This window comes from Acanthochromis polyacanthus, chromosome 9 (assembly GCF_021347895.1).
Source record: "Acanthochromis polyacanthus isolate Apoly-LR-REF ecotype Palm Island chromosome 9, KAUST_Apoly_ChrSc, whole genome shotgun sequence".
Lineage (NCBI taxonomy): Eukaryota > Metazoa > Chordata > Actinopteri > Pomacentridae > Acanthochromis > Acanthochromis polyacanthus.
Window position 1 is genome coordinate 11939964 of NC_067121.1, and position 15094 is coordinate 11955057.

The 15094-nt window shown below is 38.7% G+C and overlaps 2 protein-coding genes across 2 annotated transcripts; one reads left to right on the top strand and one right to left on the bottom strand.

Annotated features, from left to right (window-relative positions):
* Positions 1-173: 173 nt before the first annotated feature.
* Positions 174-5779, top strand: sdr39u1 (short chain dehydrogenase/reductase family 39U, member 1). The gene is made up of 6 exons (XM_022203508.2): positions 174-338; positions 1268-1374; positions 1643-1725; positions 3533-3654; positions 3775-3927; positions 5279-5779. Exons 1-6 carry the CDS (start codon positions 323-325, stop codon positions 5704-5706), a joined length of 909 nt encoding a protein of 302 aa, XP_022059200.1. The 5' UTR covers positions 174-322; the 3' UTR covers positions 5707-5779.
* Positions 5780-6680: 901 nt separating this feature from the next.
* On the bottom strand, positions 6681-15059 carry mettl17 (methyltransferase like 17). The gene is made up of 14 exons (XM_022203507.2): positions 14868-15059; positions 13127-13268; positions 12863-13012; positions 12680-12767; positions 12286-12367; positions 12041-12114; positions 11845-11939; positions 11685-11755; positions 11131-11238; positions 10919-10987; positions 10774-10824; positions 10584-10676; positions 7987-8183; positions 6681-6971 (listed from the first exon to the last, which is right to left on the bottom strand). The coding sequence occupies exons 1-14, from the start codon at positions 14934-14936 to the stop codon at positions 6875-6877; spliced, it is 1386 nt and encodes a 461-aa protein (XP_022059199.1). The 5' UTR covers positions 14937-15059; the 3' UTR covers positions 6681-6874.
* Positions 15060-15094: the final 35 nt, after the last annotated feature.

The following is a 15094-nucleotide window of genomic DNA, read 5'->3' on the forward strand; positions in this document are numbered from 1 at the left end:
AACTTTTTGAGTTGTTTTAACTGGATTTTATATGCAAAAACTAATAACTATAATATTAAATACTAAACTTGTTAAAGATAAGTAGAATTTTTCAGAATTACTCGTAAGTCTGAACTTACCTGCATCAAACCATCTGTGAACAGCCAATCTGCTGTTAAACTACAAAATGACGTAACTTCCTGGCTGGAATACGGAACGCCTGTTGGTCCAAAAGCGCTAAAATATTTCACTGACGCTCAGAGCGTTTCTGTTGCACGTATAAGGTTTATGTAGCAGCGACGTTCAGACTTTTCATCCAACTTTGAAGGCTCATCTTCCGGCCATGAGAGTCTTGATAGGTATGTACGGTTTATGAACTTTTACATCCGTCGTTCCGAAAGGTCAATGTGACATAACGCCACCGGCTAGCTGTGAGCTAACAGTGCAGCTATAAGTTAAGTGCATGTACCAGTTATTTAATACGACCATAACATTGCAGTAAAACAGAGTGTCCGCTGTGTGGTTTAAGCTCGAAAATTGTCACTGTGTTTTTATTATTATTCAAGCTAAGTTTTGTACATAGTCCTGTTTTGTAAGCATGTATAGTACGCATGCGCTGTGGTCTGACTCCTACTTCCTTTACATATAACAAGATGACCTGACACTGCATGGAGTTTGCATGTTTTCCCTGTGCATGCGTGGGTTTTCTCCGGGTACTCCGGCTTCCTCCCACAGTCCAAAAAATGCTGAGGTTAATTGATTACTCTAAATTGCCAGTAGGTGTGAATTTGATTGTTTGTCTGTATATGTACCCCTGCCAGGGTGTCCCCTGCCTGAGATTGACTCCAGCACCCCCCTGCGACCCTAGTGAGGATAAAGCGGTGTATAGTAACCTGGCAATAGCCAGATTAATAATTGTGTAGTACTTGATAGTACTCCACAATATCATCTTTTCAATAGTTTCTTGAGAGATTTGTGAACTCACAAATATCGCGAGAAATCAACTTGCTGGCAAGGTTAGGTGTATAGAGGATGGACGGATTAAATGAAAGGAGGATTTATTGCATGGCTGCTGAAGTAGACTGCTGCATGTATTACTTGTATAATATATGTAATATTTATGTGCATACAGCTTGTACGCACATAAATATATGTATAATTAGAGCAAAAACAAGCATCCCTTTTCATTCAGATTTATTCTGACTGCTCTCTGATGCATGTAGGTACCATATTTGGTCCTTCTGTTTGTTCTCTAAGTAAACTTCTCTACATATTATCTTCCTGGTAGGAGGGGGATCTGGCTTCGTGGGCCGTGAGCTGACTCGTCTGCTCAGAGATAAAGGCCACGAGGTCACAGTGATTTCTCGCCAGCCTGGTCCGGGGAAGATTACATGGGTATGATAACAAATAAATACTGAATAAAAAGAAAAGAGCTCAACTTGGATACATCAAGGTCAATTTCAAAGCTACACATAACGCTGATAAATGTATCTTTGCAAGTTAAACAGTGAGCGGGAGTCTGCTTGCGGTTTTTGAATATGTTTATCTCTGTCCTACACACCCACCTCATGAAATAAATGTGGAAAAAGTCCCTTTGGTCATATTGTCACCAAATGGAGTGGTTCTTTTAAACTCCTGTTTTTCTTCTTTTATGCTCTTGTAGGGGGAGTTAGAGTCTCGTGGTCTCCCACCCTGTGAAGGTGCCGTCAACTTGGCTGGAGAGAATCTCATGAACCCACTTCGATGGTGAGTAACAAATAAACATGGAGTCATTCTCAATATGTGCACCTGCAGTATTTTCAGATGCTCTAAAGCTATCAATGTTTCCAGTGAGACATCACTGTTGGGTCACAGTAACATCCAGTCAGTCAGGCAGATAAATAAACGATTGAACTTGGACATTCAAACACGAGACGACCAACCACAAGTTCAGGAGCTAAGAGGACGATTAAGATTTAACAAGTTACCTAGAAATGTACAGGTCTACAGTGAATAAATGTACTATTATCAACATTTTCATGAAGGGATAATTATTTAAGTTTCACAGTGCTTCACAATGCAACAAAAATCCATAGAAGTCAAAACTGAAAAATAGACTCTCCAAAATCTCCCTGTCACCCGTCCTTTACTACCATGTGTTTGGAATGAGATGAAGAACTGAGACATATGGTTGCAATACTGGGATTTTGTGTGGCTTATGTAAGACTTAACCTAATTTTCAGAATATTTATTGACCCACATCATGTACACTTGACATGATGTCAAGTGTACATGATGTACATGAAAACAGACTCAAAACAAGAAAAGCCCTCAGAGAGTACAGTACTCTGCCACGGCCGCTCAGTCTTTGTGGGATTTCCGACGGATAAAATCATAAAAAATAAAAGGCTTTGCACTGAGCACAGGCGTGTCTTATGCATGTGTATGTTATGTACAGATACCAAATCACCTGACCTAAATATATAGCGGCCAGTGGGAATTGATGGGACTTTACAACACCCCCACACTTTAATCAGTTGTTCCTTATATCATTTCTGACGCATCAGTCCTGATAAGTCTGCAGTGGTCGCTTTGTAGTAGGATCGCAATTATGTGATTGTCAGCAGGCAGATGACATTTAAAAGAACTGCATTGACTCCCAGTTTATTTTAGGATTCATTTTAAAATTTTAGTTATCACTTTTAGAGCTCTAAATGGTCAAGCTCCAGCTTATATTTCCGATATTTTAAAACGCTACTATCCTAAACGCTCTCTGAGATCCTCAGGCCTAGGTTTGCTGGTCACTCCTTATACTCATCTTAAAAGCAGAGGGGATCGAGCCTTTCAAGTAGTGGCTCCTAGGCTATGGAATGCTTTGCCACTGTCTCTGCGCACTTCAGTTTCTGTTGAGTCCTTTAAAAGGCAGCTGACGACGTGACTTTTCAGTCAGGCTTTTATTTAGATGGTGTTGTTTTGACTACTTGTTTGCATGTTATTGTGTTTGTGCACATGGTTGTGTCACTCCCTGTTCACTGCTGATTTTAATTTTTCCCTATTAAATTTTATTGTAAAGCACTTTGTGAATTCATTTCTGTGAAAAGTGCTATATAAATAAACTTTGATTGCTTGCTAATGTTCACTTTTTGTCATAGTTACAGTGATGCTGTAGTGCTATCTTGCAATGATACAGAAATCCTTAACAAATGTGTGGATCCAGACTATAACCTGCATTATTTCCAAAATCCAACCACTTGATCTTTGTGTCATTTCTGACCTTCCCTGAAAATTTCATCCAAAACCTGTTTTTCTGTTTTTGAGTAATGTTGTGCACAGATAAACAGACAGACAAACCAGTGCCAATTGTCACATAACTCTGCCGCGTTCCTTGGCGGAGTAATGAAAATAAACATTAAGACAACCAGAAAAATAAATAAATTTATCTCGCATATATGCCCTGCTCAGGTATGATTTTGACTTATTGACATATTTGACGTGAATGACTATACAATCAACAGTGAAACCTGTTTTAACTTACAGGTGCTGGATCTTTACCTGCTTTTCTTATTTTTTTAAGGTGGAATGAAGGCTACAAAAAGGATTTGTTCTCCAGTCGCATTGACACCACAAAGACTCTGTCTCAAGCCATTGCTGCCTCCTCCAGTCCGCCTCACTCCTGGGTGCTGGTGTCAGGTGTAGGTGAGCCGTGTAACTGTCTGATTTATTACCCTGCGGGAGACAGACCAGATGGACTCACAGATAAAATGGACTGTGACATTTATTGGTGCGCGTTTCTTTGCTTTGCTTTTTGACCCGCAGCTTGCTACAAACCCAGTCAGACAGCTGAGTACACAGAAGACAGTGAGTGGACGCCGTTTGACCTCCTCTCGAAGCTTGTCAAAGAGTGGGAGGCCTCGGCGCTTCTCCCTGAGAATGTGGCAAAAACCACCAAACAAGTCGTCATCCGGCCCGGTGGGTGCAAACTGCATATTTCAGGGTGGCAGCAGGAAATATTGAACTGGAAATAACAGAAATGCAAAATTGTAGCTGCAGTCTGAATTCTCCTAAAAAATTCTTTGCTAAAACTTCTCAGTTTGACTCAGAAATAATCACAATAAATATCTAAACTGTTGCTATTTATAGATTACTGTAACTTCCATGGGAACAGCAGTCGTCCCCCAATAAAGCTAACTTCATTGTTGGCAACCAGGAAGCTAATTTCATCTGTAACCACCACACTAAAACATTCTTTCTGAAGTCAAATACATTTCAGTCTATTGCCTTGGATCTGAGGAGGAAATATTCAAATTTACAGCATGAAGAAGCCTAAAAGAGAATCTCTTCTGTCAGCCTACTGATTGCAGATACATAAATTTGCCCAGTAGATCAACATGAAGTGACTGAGGTCTTTTGTCCTGAATTTGTTTATTGGAAACACAGACAAATCTGGTTTTTGACTTTTTATGTGAAATGAGGCAAAAAATATTGAAAGAAAAAGTGTGTTTGGCAAGTTGGAGAACAGGTTAACTGATTAAGTTATGAACACAAAAAATCAAAAGAAAATTTTAAACACACTACATATTCACTTACACATGCCTCTACGCATATTTTAATTCAGTTGATGCGCTGTTTGCAAATGTTGCACGGCGACTTACAGATATCTTTTACTAGATATCATCTTTTAACAAACTACTGATAATATTAATCAATAATGACTTGAAACTTGTCCAGAATGCCTCAAGATTTGTCTAAAATTGCTCAAGCATGTCCAAAATGACTTGAATCTGTTTAAAGTGACTGAAAACTTGTCCAAAATCTGTCAGGAAAGGTGGCAGAAATACGGCAGATTGGTGTAATGCTGAAAAACTATAACTTAATGTGCAGGAAAATAGATTTTTGAAAAAATATGTGCAATATAATAGCATTTAGCATAGTTTTTTGATAGACTTTTAAGGCTTCCTCAAAAAAACTAAACAAAGCACCCAAGCCAGGTCTCGTTTAACAGTAAGAAAAATGAATCTTAACAGTAGTTTTGACAATAAAAAGTCAACTCCAACTGCTTTTCTGTTTCAGTATCAGGAACTTATTTTGGCATGCATGTATCTGTGGCAACTTAGCAAGAGCGTGTCTTTTTTTAGTTTCAGTTTTACTTTATTAATTTGAACTTAAATCTTCCCTTATTAGATGTTCTTTAAAGCAAATATCTGGACTTGTCACAGCAGGAGTGGCACAAAGTGGACTTAATGATGCCTCGGTTCCATTAATGCCCACTGAGCCTTGATAATCACTCCTCATACATCTTATTTCTTCCTCTGTCCAACAGGAGCGGTGTTGGGTCGTGACGGTGGCGCCATGAAGCAGATGCTGCTGCCCTTCTGGCTTGGCCTCGGTGGCACCCTGGGGTCTGGAAGGCAACCGTTCCCCTGGATCCACGTCTCGGATCTGGCAGGAATCATCGCCCAGGCGCTGGAGCCGGCTGCCGACGCTCCCCCAGCTTTACCACAAGTCTTCAACGGAGTCGCACCGGCTCTCAACACCAACTACGAGTTCACTAAAGAGCTGGGCCGGGTCCTGAGGCGGCCCACCATCTTACCCGTGCCCGGCTTCGTGATGAACACCCTGATGGGCTCTGAGAGGGCCGTAGTCCTCACTCAGGGTCAGAAAGTCATCCCCAAGAGGACTTTAGAGTCTGGGTATCAGTACACGTACCCAGACCTGACCTCAGCGCTGAAACAGATTGTTGGGAGTTAACAGATGTTAAAGGAATGTGTGTCATATTTACTGTGTTATAAGAAATTAAATAAATAAAGTAACAACAACAGGATCACAAGGGGCTAAACTTACATAATATGAATCCCATATTCTTCAGATTTTAGGCCTGCAGTTTTTTTCTCATGTCACATAAAACCAGTTTCTGAATCAGGATTTCAAAAATGAAATGAATTTTCAGAGGGCATGTAAGCATTTTACATTAAAATAGCTCGAAACAATAAGTTCTATATAATATCTTAAGCCAAACTGATGTGTTAAATGTGCAGGATGTAGCACAGAAAGAGAATAATAAACTGGATAAACACAGATGAGGATAAATGGGACACGAGATGCAACCAAAATCCTGCAAATCTGTAAAAGAAAACCTAAAATGAACCTGCAGCAGCTTCCTCTGTGCCTGAATTGGGAAATCTCAGTCATTCAACACTCATTTTGTCTGCTATAACCCTAGAGTACAACCAAACTGGGTCAATATTTTGTTAGATATGTGAAAAATGAACTTGTTTTTTCATATAATTCAAGCTGTATTTGATATTTCTGGTTCTGTCAGACCATTATACATCGGCTTGTGCTACAGAAAGAATATTTTAAGTCTTACATAAATGACAAACCTCCCACTAAATCGACAAACTGCTATTAATTGTGAAGTCCTTTCCTCGTGATTACTTGACCTGTTGAGGACGTTATAGACTCCATAATTCCTTATTTCCACAGTAGCTACAACACCTTTAAGTATTAGTTCTCAATTATTTATAGACTCTACCTCTGAAACTCACTTTTAACATGAATCTTGTCTTGCATTTATTTTGAACAATAAGGAAAACGAGAACATATGCACTAACTATATTCTCTCAGTAAAAAGATTATGTTCATCCACACAGTCTGATACATGTGCAGAAGGAAATTTCACTGTCTAGTTTGAAGGTTTTAAAAGAGCACAATTCAGTGTGCCGTGCTTGTAAAACAAACTGGTTTATTGAAGGTGGAACACAGTTAAGTTGCACAAAGTAGCGTTATGAGACCAGCTATATATATGAGTCAGTATTTAAAAAACTTCAGCGAGGAAATGTGGATGTTCTGTGTAACCAGCAGCTTCAGGGTGATTTCCTTGTTTCTAAATTCCAAATATTTTATCTTCAAGGTTAAATCATCCCTCTGAGTCACTGTGGACGTCTTCCTCGACATTCTGAACGATCGGCATTTGATCTCCCCAGTCGCTGCTCCGAGCACAGCGGTACACATCTCTGATTCAGGAAAATAAAACAAAATCAACAGGAAGATTCAGAAAATCACAGAACACAAAAGCTATGAAACAAATAACAGCAGTAGGAGGTGTCCTAACCTGTCTGCAGTGCAGAGAAAAAGCAAAAGTTGGATTTGAATGTCAGGTCTATTTTTAGTTTTGTATTTTGTGATCTGATTGTTCCTGATTTCAATCAACAATTTCAGGACTTCTTGCAAGGCTACTTCATTTTATTTTGTTAAATTCAAAATTCAATAATGCAATAGTAATGAAATTCAATCAGTACAGCCTGAATTACCACCAGAATAAGAACATTTATTTTTGTATTTTGATAATTCATATTATATCTGGTTATTAATAGGCCACAAAACAAAATCAAATTCATATTTGCCTCAAATGTCATGACAAATGTCTATTTTTTAAATGGTTTTAAAAGCTTTTTCCTTGCATTTTTGATTCTGTACAAAGACTATTGGAGCTTGGAAGAGCCTGAATCAATATTTAATATTATTAAAATGCAAGAACTCCCCAGCGCTATTTATCTTTACCTTCATTCAAGAAATGAAAATATGAAAAATAAATAGCGTCGGGCAGATCTTTCATTTTGATAATATTACATACTGATTCAGTTCTAGTTTTGATTTAGTTTTTGTACAATATCAGAAAAGCAAGGAAAAAGATTTTAAAACCATTATTATGTGGGTATTTGACATGAAGTCTGAGGTAAATATTAATATTACTTTCGACTCTCGCTTTGACCTAAAAAAAATTGCATCTGCTATTATAATAATTTTCAAAATATCTTAAAACAACAAAGACTGTGTTTTCGGCAAACAAAACTGTAATAGAAAAATTAAGTGATTTACTATTTAGAAAAAACTTTAAAAGACAGTCAAAGTCTGAATAAGACAAGACTGCAGTCCCCCTTAATGACTATTTTTGTCAAATAGTCAAACGAACTCTCTGAATAAATCCAGTAAACCTGCTGCTGGGTGCGTGTGCTGCAGGATGTTTACCTGCTGTGTTTTCTTGCCGTCACCACTTTGTGTTGCAGTTGTCCATCAGGGCAGCACATGTGACAGTGGACGTGTCTGTTTCTACGCAGCACCGGAGAGATCAGCCTCGCCCAGCTCACACCTTCTGGTTCTATCTGCGATGGTTCTGTCCGACTCAGAATCAGGTAGCTGAACTTCTCCGTCTGACGGTGATTGTGCTGGGGAAAAAAAGGAATTTATTCACATTTTGTCTGTTTTGGAGCTGACACTTCTTACAGTTTGCTGCCTTGTAACTCTGGTGATTTAAACTGTAAAGAGTTAAAAATGCTCATGTGCTAAATAATGTGAGTTTTAACAGAGGAAAGTCAGCTTGAGCTGTGATGACACTGTAGCTGGGAAAATAAAGAAAACAGCACCACCTACAGAAGCTGCTTCACACTAATACAGAAAAAAAAACACAAAGAAGAGCAGAAAACAAAGCTACAACAACTCGAATATGTTTAAGTGATCTAAGTGAAACTGAAGTGCTTTTTGTAATTTAGTGATTTCCAATGAGTTTTTCTGGGTGAATGATTAAAAGAAAGACAATCTTGATTTCAAGAAGGAACTCTATGGCACTGATTTTTGGACTTTGCAATGTAACATAAGAACTTTTTTGTTTTTTGAACTGCTTTATACTAACTCAGTAACAAAAACACAAAGAAAGACAGAATATAAAACTACAACAAGTTAAACATGTCTTTTGGGTGATGTAGGTGAAACTGAAGTGTCATTTTACTAAATTTAAAATGCCTTTCTCTGGATGAATGATTGTAAGAAACCTGAGCTGTACTTCAGGAAGAAAACTTTCTATGTGGCTCATTTTGGACTTTGTTTGCAACGTGATGTAAAAGTTTTGGTTTTCTTTTTTAACCTGCTTCACTTAAAGTTAATTCAGTAACAAAAACACAAAGAGGAGCAGAAAGTAAAACTACAACAAGATAATTGTGTCATTTAGGTGACTTAGGTGAAACTGAAGTGCCGTTTATATTTGACTGAATTTACAAAGAGTTTTTCTGGATGACAGATTTTAGGAAACTTCAGCTCTGTTTCAGGAAGTAAACTGTCTCTGTGGCTGATTTAAGACTTTGTTTGCAATGTGTTGTAAGCTGCTTCACACTAATTTGTTCACATCATCAACATCATTTAAGTGATTTAGGTGACACTAAAGTGCTGTTTATATTTTACTAAATTTCCAATGAGTTTTTGTGGATGAATGATTATACAAAACTTGAGCTCTGTTTCAGGAAGGAAACTCTCTATGTGGATGATTTAGGCAAGAGGTAAGTAGGTAAGGAGTGTTTTATAGACAGTATGACTTGATAAATGTTTCACTGTTACTATACTCAACTACTTTGAGATAACAGGATTTATTCTGGTAAACTGCTACTTCCAAGCTTTAGAATGAACCTTAAACTTTAATTTACTGTTTAATAGGGTGACCATACGTCCTCTTTTGCCCGGACATGTCCTCTTTTGAGAGGCTGTCCGGCCTGTCTGGCCGGCATTTATGAAGTCCTTCAAATGTCCGGGTTTGTGATCTTGCCTAGCTTGAGCGCGTCACAGACCAGTGTATTTATCATTCACGTTGAATGGTTCCTTTGGAAACGCGCTCTGAGAGGCGGCGTTTGAGCCGAGGCGCTCCACACTCAGTCACTCCTCGCAGGCTGACAGGCAGGTAGGCACACTGCGAGAGAACACTCGAACCGAAAGAAAATACCGAAACGCAAATGTCATTTCACTGATGAAATGCGAAAAAAGTACCCCTGTTTTCGTCCGGGTCGTGTCAAATGGGAGGCAGAATGTACAGTCTGCAAAGCTGGGACTTATGTCTCTGTAGCTGATAAGAAAAGGAAAAAGAAGGAAAAAAGGACTGTTGACTTGAGGCATTATTTCTATATTTTTTTCATTTGCCATTAGACACATTATTTTGAAGAATGGGCTAACTGAACATTGAAGAATAGGCTACCTCTCTTTTTCCATTTTGTTTAATATTTTGAGGCATTATTTCTATTTTTACATAATTGATAATTGGGAGGTTATTTTGAAGAATGGTACTCTACCTCACTTTTCCTAAGGTGTGAGTGTCAGACTTAAGAGAGATGATTATTTCTTATTTTGTTAAACATCTGAATACATGTGTTCCTACACAACTTGAGTCAATAACTATTAAAGACTAGAGCATGCCATGTTTGTATGTGACTGATTATATTGTTAAGGAGAATTGCTTTAAATTAATAAATATATTATTTATAAAGCAACTATTTGTGAGTGTTTGGGCTATTTTTCTGTATATCCAGGTAAAGTGTTCTTTTCTGGGGAATTCAGAATATCTGTTTAACTGAGTTTGAAGCACAGAAAGCCCCCTGACCCACGGAAAACCCCTAAAAATTGGTGGTGGTGGTGGTGGTGGTGGTGGTGGTGGTGGTGGTGGGGGGGGGGGGGGGGGGGGGGACTGAAAATTTTTCGCGCACGAGCTGGAAGTGTGTCCTCTTTTCAGAGAAACAGAATATGGTCACCCTACTGTTTAAGTTTAAATAAAAACTTAGTAGATGGATGTAAAAGTAGCTGAATGTTACCCCGGGCAGAGGCAGAGCGTGGTACATCTGCTGGAAGTTGCAGGGTGTGATGGGTTCTCGGGTCAGTTTAGGACACATGAGTTTATGAGAGCACTGAAAAAACACAACAACAGGGAGGAAATGCAATAAGACCGTGACACAGTTGGCTGACTGTACAACAGAATGTAAACCAGCTGCGAGTAAAACGTACCGGAGCAAAAACTGACGCAGGTCTGAAGTCATAGACAGTCTTCTCTTGTTTCTGGAGTTAAAGAAATTTCAGTTTAGTTTGATTATCCGTGTCAAATTATTTACACAACAGCTCATGTTCAATCTTATCTACTGTATCCGAGTACATTTATTAAAGTGTCTCTGGCCTCCATAAGCATCTGGTGGCCCTCTTTGGTCCCGTTCTCCACCAGCACCTGAAATATAAAATGGGCAAAATATTATTAGGACCATTAATTATATATATTTTACCATAAATTACAGTTTTCCAGTAGTTAGTGAACCATAGAAGAGAGGAAAGTGGGAATAATCTGCACATTTTATCATTATTTTAACCAACCAGATACGAGCTGGTCTTTCTCCACAGAGTGAATGCCGCCTCTTCTCGATCTTTCACACTGGGAAGCTCTGATAGGGTAAAAGCTGCGACTACCAAGTCAAACTGCACCTGTAAGAAGAAATAGGAAGGTCAGGCTTTCTAATCATTAGGAGTATCTGCAAAATTTGCAACATCAAAACAAAACTTTGATGAGACAATCCTTTAAACTCACTACATTTCTGTAACTTTGTCCTACTATTTGGTGCTACATAATACGTACACTCTTAGATTCTCCAAAATGATTTGACTTTGTTTTGTTCTGTTTGTCTTTGTAGTCTCAGTGCCACACACTTTTATTTTAAAAAATGTTCAAAAAAAAATCTATTGGAGGTATAAAAACCTATAAAGAGTTTGAGACTCTCTTGCATCTTACTGAAAAGCATCTAGATAATACCACTTGAACCATCTTGTCATATAAACTTCTCTGTTTTTGTCTCATTAAAACTCAGAATTGAAGTTTAGAACATTGTGTATGGTTTGACGAATCTCTGAAATTCAAAAATGTGGCGTCTTACCTTAGGAGAGACGGGGAGAAACTGTCGGAAATAGACTTGTTTGATGTGAGGCTCAGCTCTTTCATCATCACCTGCACAAGAAAAAACACATTAATACTTATTTTTTCTTCAAACGCTGTATTTAAAATGAAAGTAAACTAATGAAATAGTCTTTATGTACCTTTGAGAAGTCGCTCAGCCAAAATGTTCATCGGCCCAGAGCTGTCCACACACACCATCTCCTTCAAAGAGTCGTCCCAGAATGAGTGGCACGCCCTGTTGGAGGTAAAAAAACAAAACAAAAGGACACTTAAATTACTCTTTTAATTTAATTTACGCAAAACTGTCTAAATATTGCACCAGTGTTGCAAACTAACCAGACAACGGTTCCCAGGCCTGAACCAAAATCCAGAAGAGACTGAGGAGCAAATGAAGGATCTCGCTTCTTTATCTGAAACACAAAAACACTCATTTAGGAGAGATAAAGGTCGCAGTCTCACTCTCTTACACTTTACACCATAACTTTTCCAGACTATTCCATGTGATCTGGCTGAGCCAAGTCTTTAAGAGAAACTCTACGCCTCTCCTGGACCTGTAATCCCCTCTGAAAACTCTTCATTACCTCATTCAAAGCTCTCCTCACTGCTGCGTAGCCTCCAGCCAGCCGAGCCGCCATGTACACCACACCCAGCTCTTCATCAAACCTAAAACACAGAGAGTCTACACCTTTAACTCAAGCTCCAAAATTGACCTGAGTTCACTATTTGCTGCCTTAATTTATAGGTTAATCCGTCAATGTTACATTTTCATACACTAAAAGTAACCATCAAATACTTTTAAAAGCATCTTAACTCTATAAATTAAAGTTCCAATGTTGGTAAAGACCGCTGTTTCTCTATTAGAAATGAGTGAAGCTAACAGAAAGAATGTCAGAACACACATGTAATTTTCTAAATTCAACAGATTCATAGCTAACATTCATACATATAAAAACAAGTATATAAATCATGATTTACTTTAGTGGAGTCCAGTGATACGTCGTTCTTCTGAGCTCTGAGAAAACCTTCTTCCTGATGCGATCGTCCAGCGCCTCCTCATCAATATCTGCAATATAAAGCACATGTGTTTTATCATCTTTAGAAAATCCCTCCACAGTTGTAACGCATCTGTAATCACTGTCTGCTTCATGCGTCACCCACCTCCACCCTTCTGCATTGCTTTCTCCCAGAGCTTTTTCTCCAGACCCACAGCTTTCTGCCTCAGAGACAAATCCTCGACAGCTCGTTTCCGGCTCCACAGGAAGTTTGTGAGTTTCTGAGTGCGTTCGGGGAGACGAGTCACCTGAGCTCCTGCAGGGGAGAGATCGAGGAAGGAGAAAGTGTATAGACTAATTTTGAAAACAGGGAAACTGCAGAAACATTTGGTATTTTAGCTGACACATGCCACATGACAATCGAGCTTACTGTGAATGATCGACTGTGCTGCCACCTGGAGCTCCTCAGGGAGTCGCAGAGTTTTCAGGTTGGTCACACCTGGGTGCTTCTTGTGTGGTTCTCCTTTCAGGAAATCTGCCTGGGACTGTAGGTGGGCAGCTGCACTCATTCCCTGAGAGGGAAACATTCAAATTAATGTGATTGTATCCACCATTAAAGTTAACAGAAGCAGGGTAATAAACAGCCTAGAAATACTACTCAAGCCTGATTTTCCAAAATCTGTAATCTAGTTGAAGTATAATTGTATTTTTGATTTCTTCAATTTCAATTTGCATTTTGTATTTATATATCTGACACAGGGCTGCACAATGGGCGTAGTGGTTAGCACTTTCGCCTTGCAGCAAGAAGATCCCTGGTTCAAATCCCAACCTGGGCCTGGGATCTTTCTGCATGGAGTTTGCATGTTCTCCCTGTGCATGCGTGGGTTTTCTCCGGGCACTCCAGCTTCCTCCCACAGTCCAAAAATATGCTGAGGTTAACTGAATACTCTAAATTGCCCGTAGGTGTGAATGTGAGTGTGATTGTCTGTCTGTATATGTAGCCCTGCGACAGACTGGCGACCTGTCCAGGGTGTCCCCTGCCTTCGCCCGAGTCAGCTGGGATAGGCTCCAGCACCCCCTATGACCCTAATGAGGATAAAGTGGTGTATAGAGAATGGATGGATGGATATCTGACCCACATTTCCTCAAATAAATTTACAAGAAAATACATTGTCGAGTGATGTATATGTCATCACAGAAATTTACTATATTCAATTATTTTATTATCCACCCCATCAACCACATATGAAGAACATAATAAACAAACTAATAACTGAAAAACAGAAGAACTGCATTCTGCAATAGAAGACAGACCAATGAAATCTTATTTCTCAAATAACTACTTCACAAACTTGCGTCTCATATTGTTTTTGGATAAAAAATAATGACAATGTGCCTAAATAGCCAAATTGTCAAATTTCTCCCCTGTGCTATTTTCAACCACTTGCAGTGCGTTTATTCTTATATTTTCAATAATGCTTTGAATTTTTGTGTGTGTCTTTTTCTAAACACAGGGGTCAAAATAGTTTTTTTTAAATTAAATACAAAAATAACAATTAAAAATCAGGTGAAAACATAAAAACTTAAGTGTGTGTTTCAGGAATTTTGACAACAAAGATCAGGACTGCATCAGTAGTACATAAAGTCATTTGTTAGCCAGTCCAACAACTATTATCAGAATATTAATTAAACATGTCTTAGTAATACTGACTGACAACCCATTATGAAAATGAATTGTTGAATTAAAATGAATTAAAATGAAGGAAATTTCTAAAAATTATCATAGAGGAAGGGTCACTACTAGAAATCTGTGAATGAAGATTTTTTTAAAAAAAAAATGCCTAGTTCTCTGCATATGAATCTTTCCCGAAACACATAGAGATTGGAGGAGGAATGAACTTATAGTTTTGTTGCAATTAAAATCATGTAGGTATATCTAATGTTTGTTCTCATCACCCAAACAAGAGTAAGGAACATTTTTAATTCCTTTTTCGTCCACTGTTCCTGCAGCATAAACCTTTACCTTCCTCTTCCCTGCAAATAATATAACACTTCAACCCTGTATATCTGAGCTGTGCATGGAGCTTTTACTGTCAGCTGTGTGTTAACAGTTTACCTGACCTCCATGATCACGGACGGTGCGTTCAATGACATCCATCAACAACACTCACCCTGTTTATCGTCTTCACCACAGCCGCCCACTGACAGAGAACACAGGCGGCGTAACTCCGTGACGCCATGTCTTGGACGTCTAAATAGTGCTTAAATGTTTTAAATGAAACTCCAGAATTTCAGACACGTTAAGCACGTTTAGAGCTTACCGGTCCATCGTGAAAACACTTCCGACTACTCGCCAAGGCGGAACCTTTTAGCCTCAAAACTTTGTCCCCTATGAAGA

Bases quoted from the DNA above. Each gene is read 5' to 3' on its own strand.
- sdr39u1 (XM_022203508.2), top strand. The intron at 3,655-3,774 runs GTGAGCCGTGTA...TTTGACCCGCAG, and splicing joins GGTGCTGGTGTCAGGTGTAG to CTTGCTACAAACCCAGTCAG. The intron at 3,928-5,278 runs GTGGGTGCAAAC...TCTGTCCAACAG, and splicing joins ACAAGTCGTCATCCGGCCCG to GAGCGGTGTTGGGTCGTGAC.
- mettl17 (XM_022203507.2), bottom strand. From the start codon at position 14,936: ATGGCGTCACGGAGTTACGCCGCCTGTGTTCTCTGTCAGTGGGCGGCT. The intron at 13,269-14,867 runs GTGAGTGTTGTT...TTTCCCTCTCAG, and splicing joins TGGTGAAGACGATAAACAGG to GGAATGAGTGCAGCTGCCCA. The intron at 11,756-11,844 runs GTACATAAAGAC...TTTCTTGTGCAG, and splicing joins GGCTGAGCGACTTCTCAAAG to GTGATGATGAAAGAGCTGAG.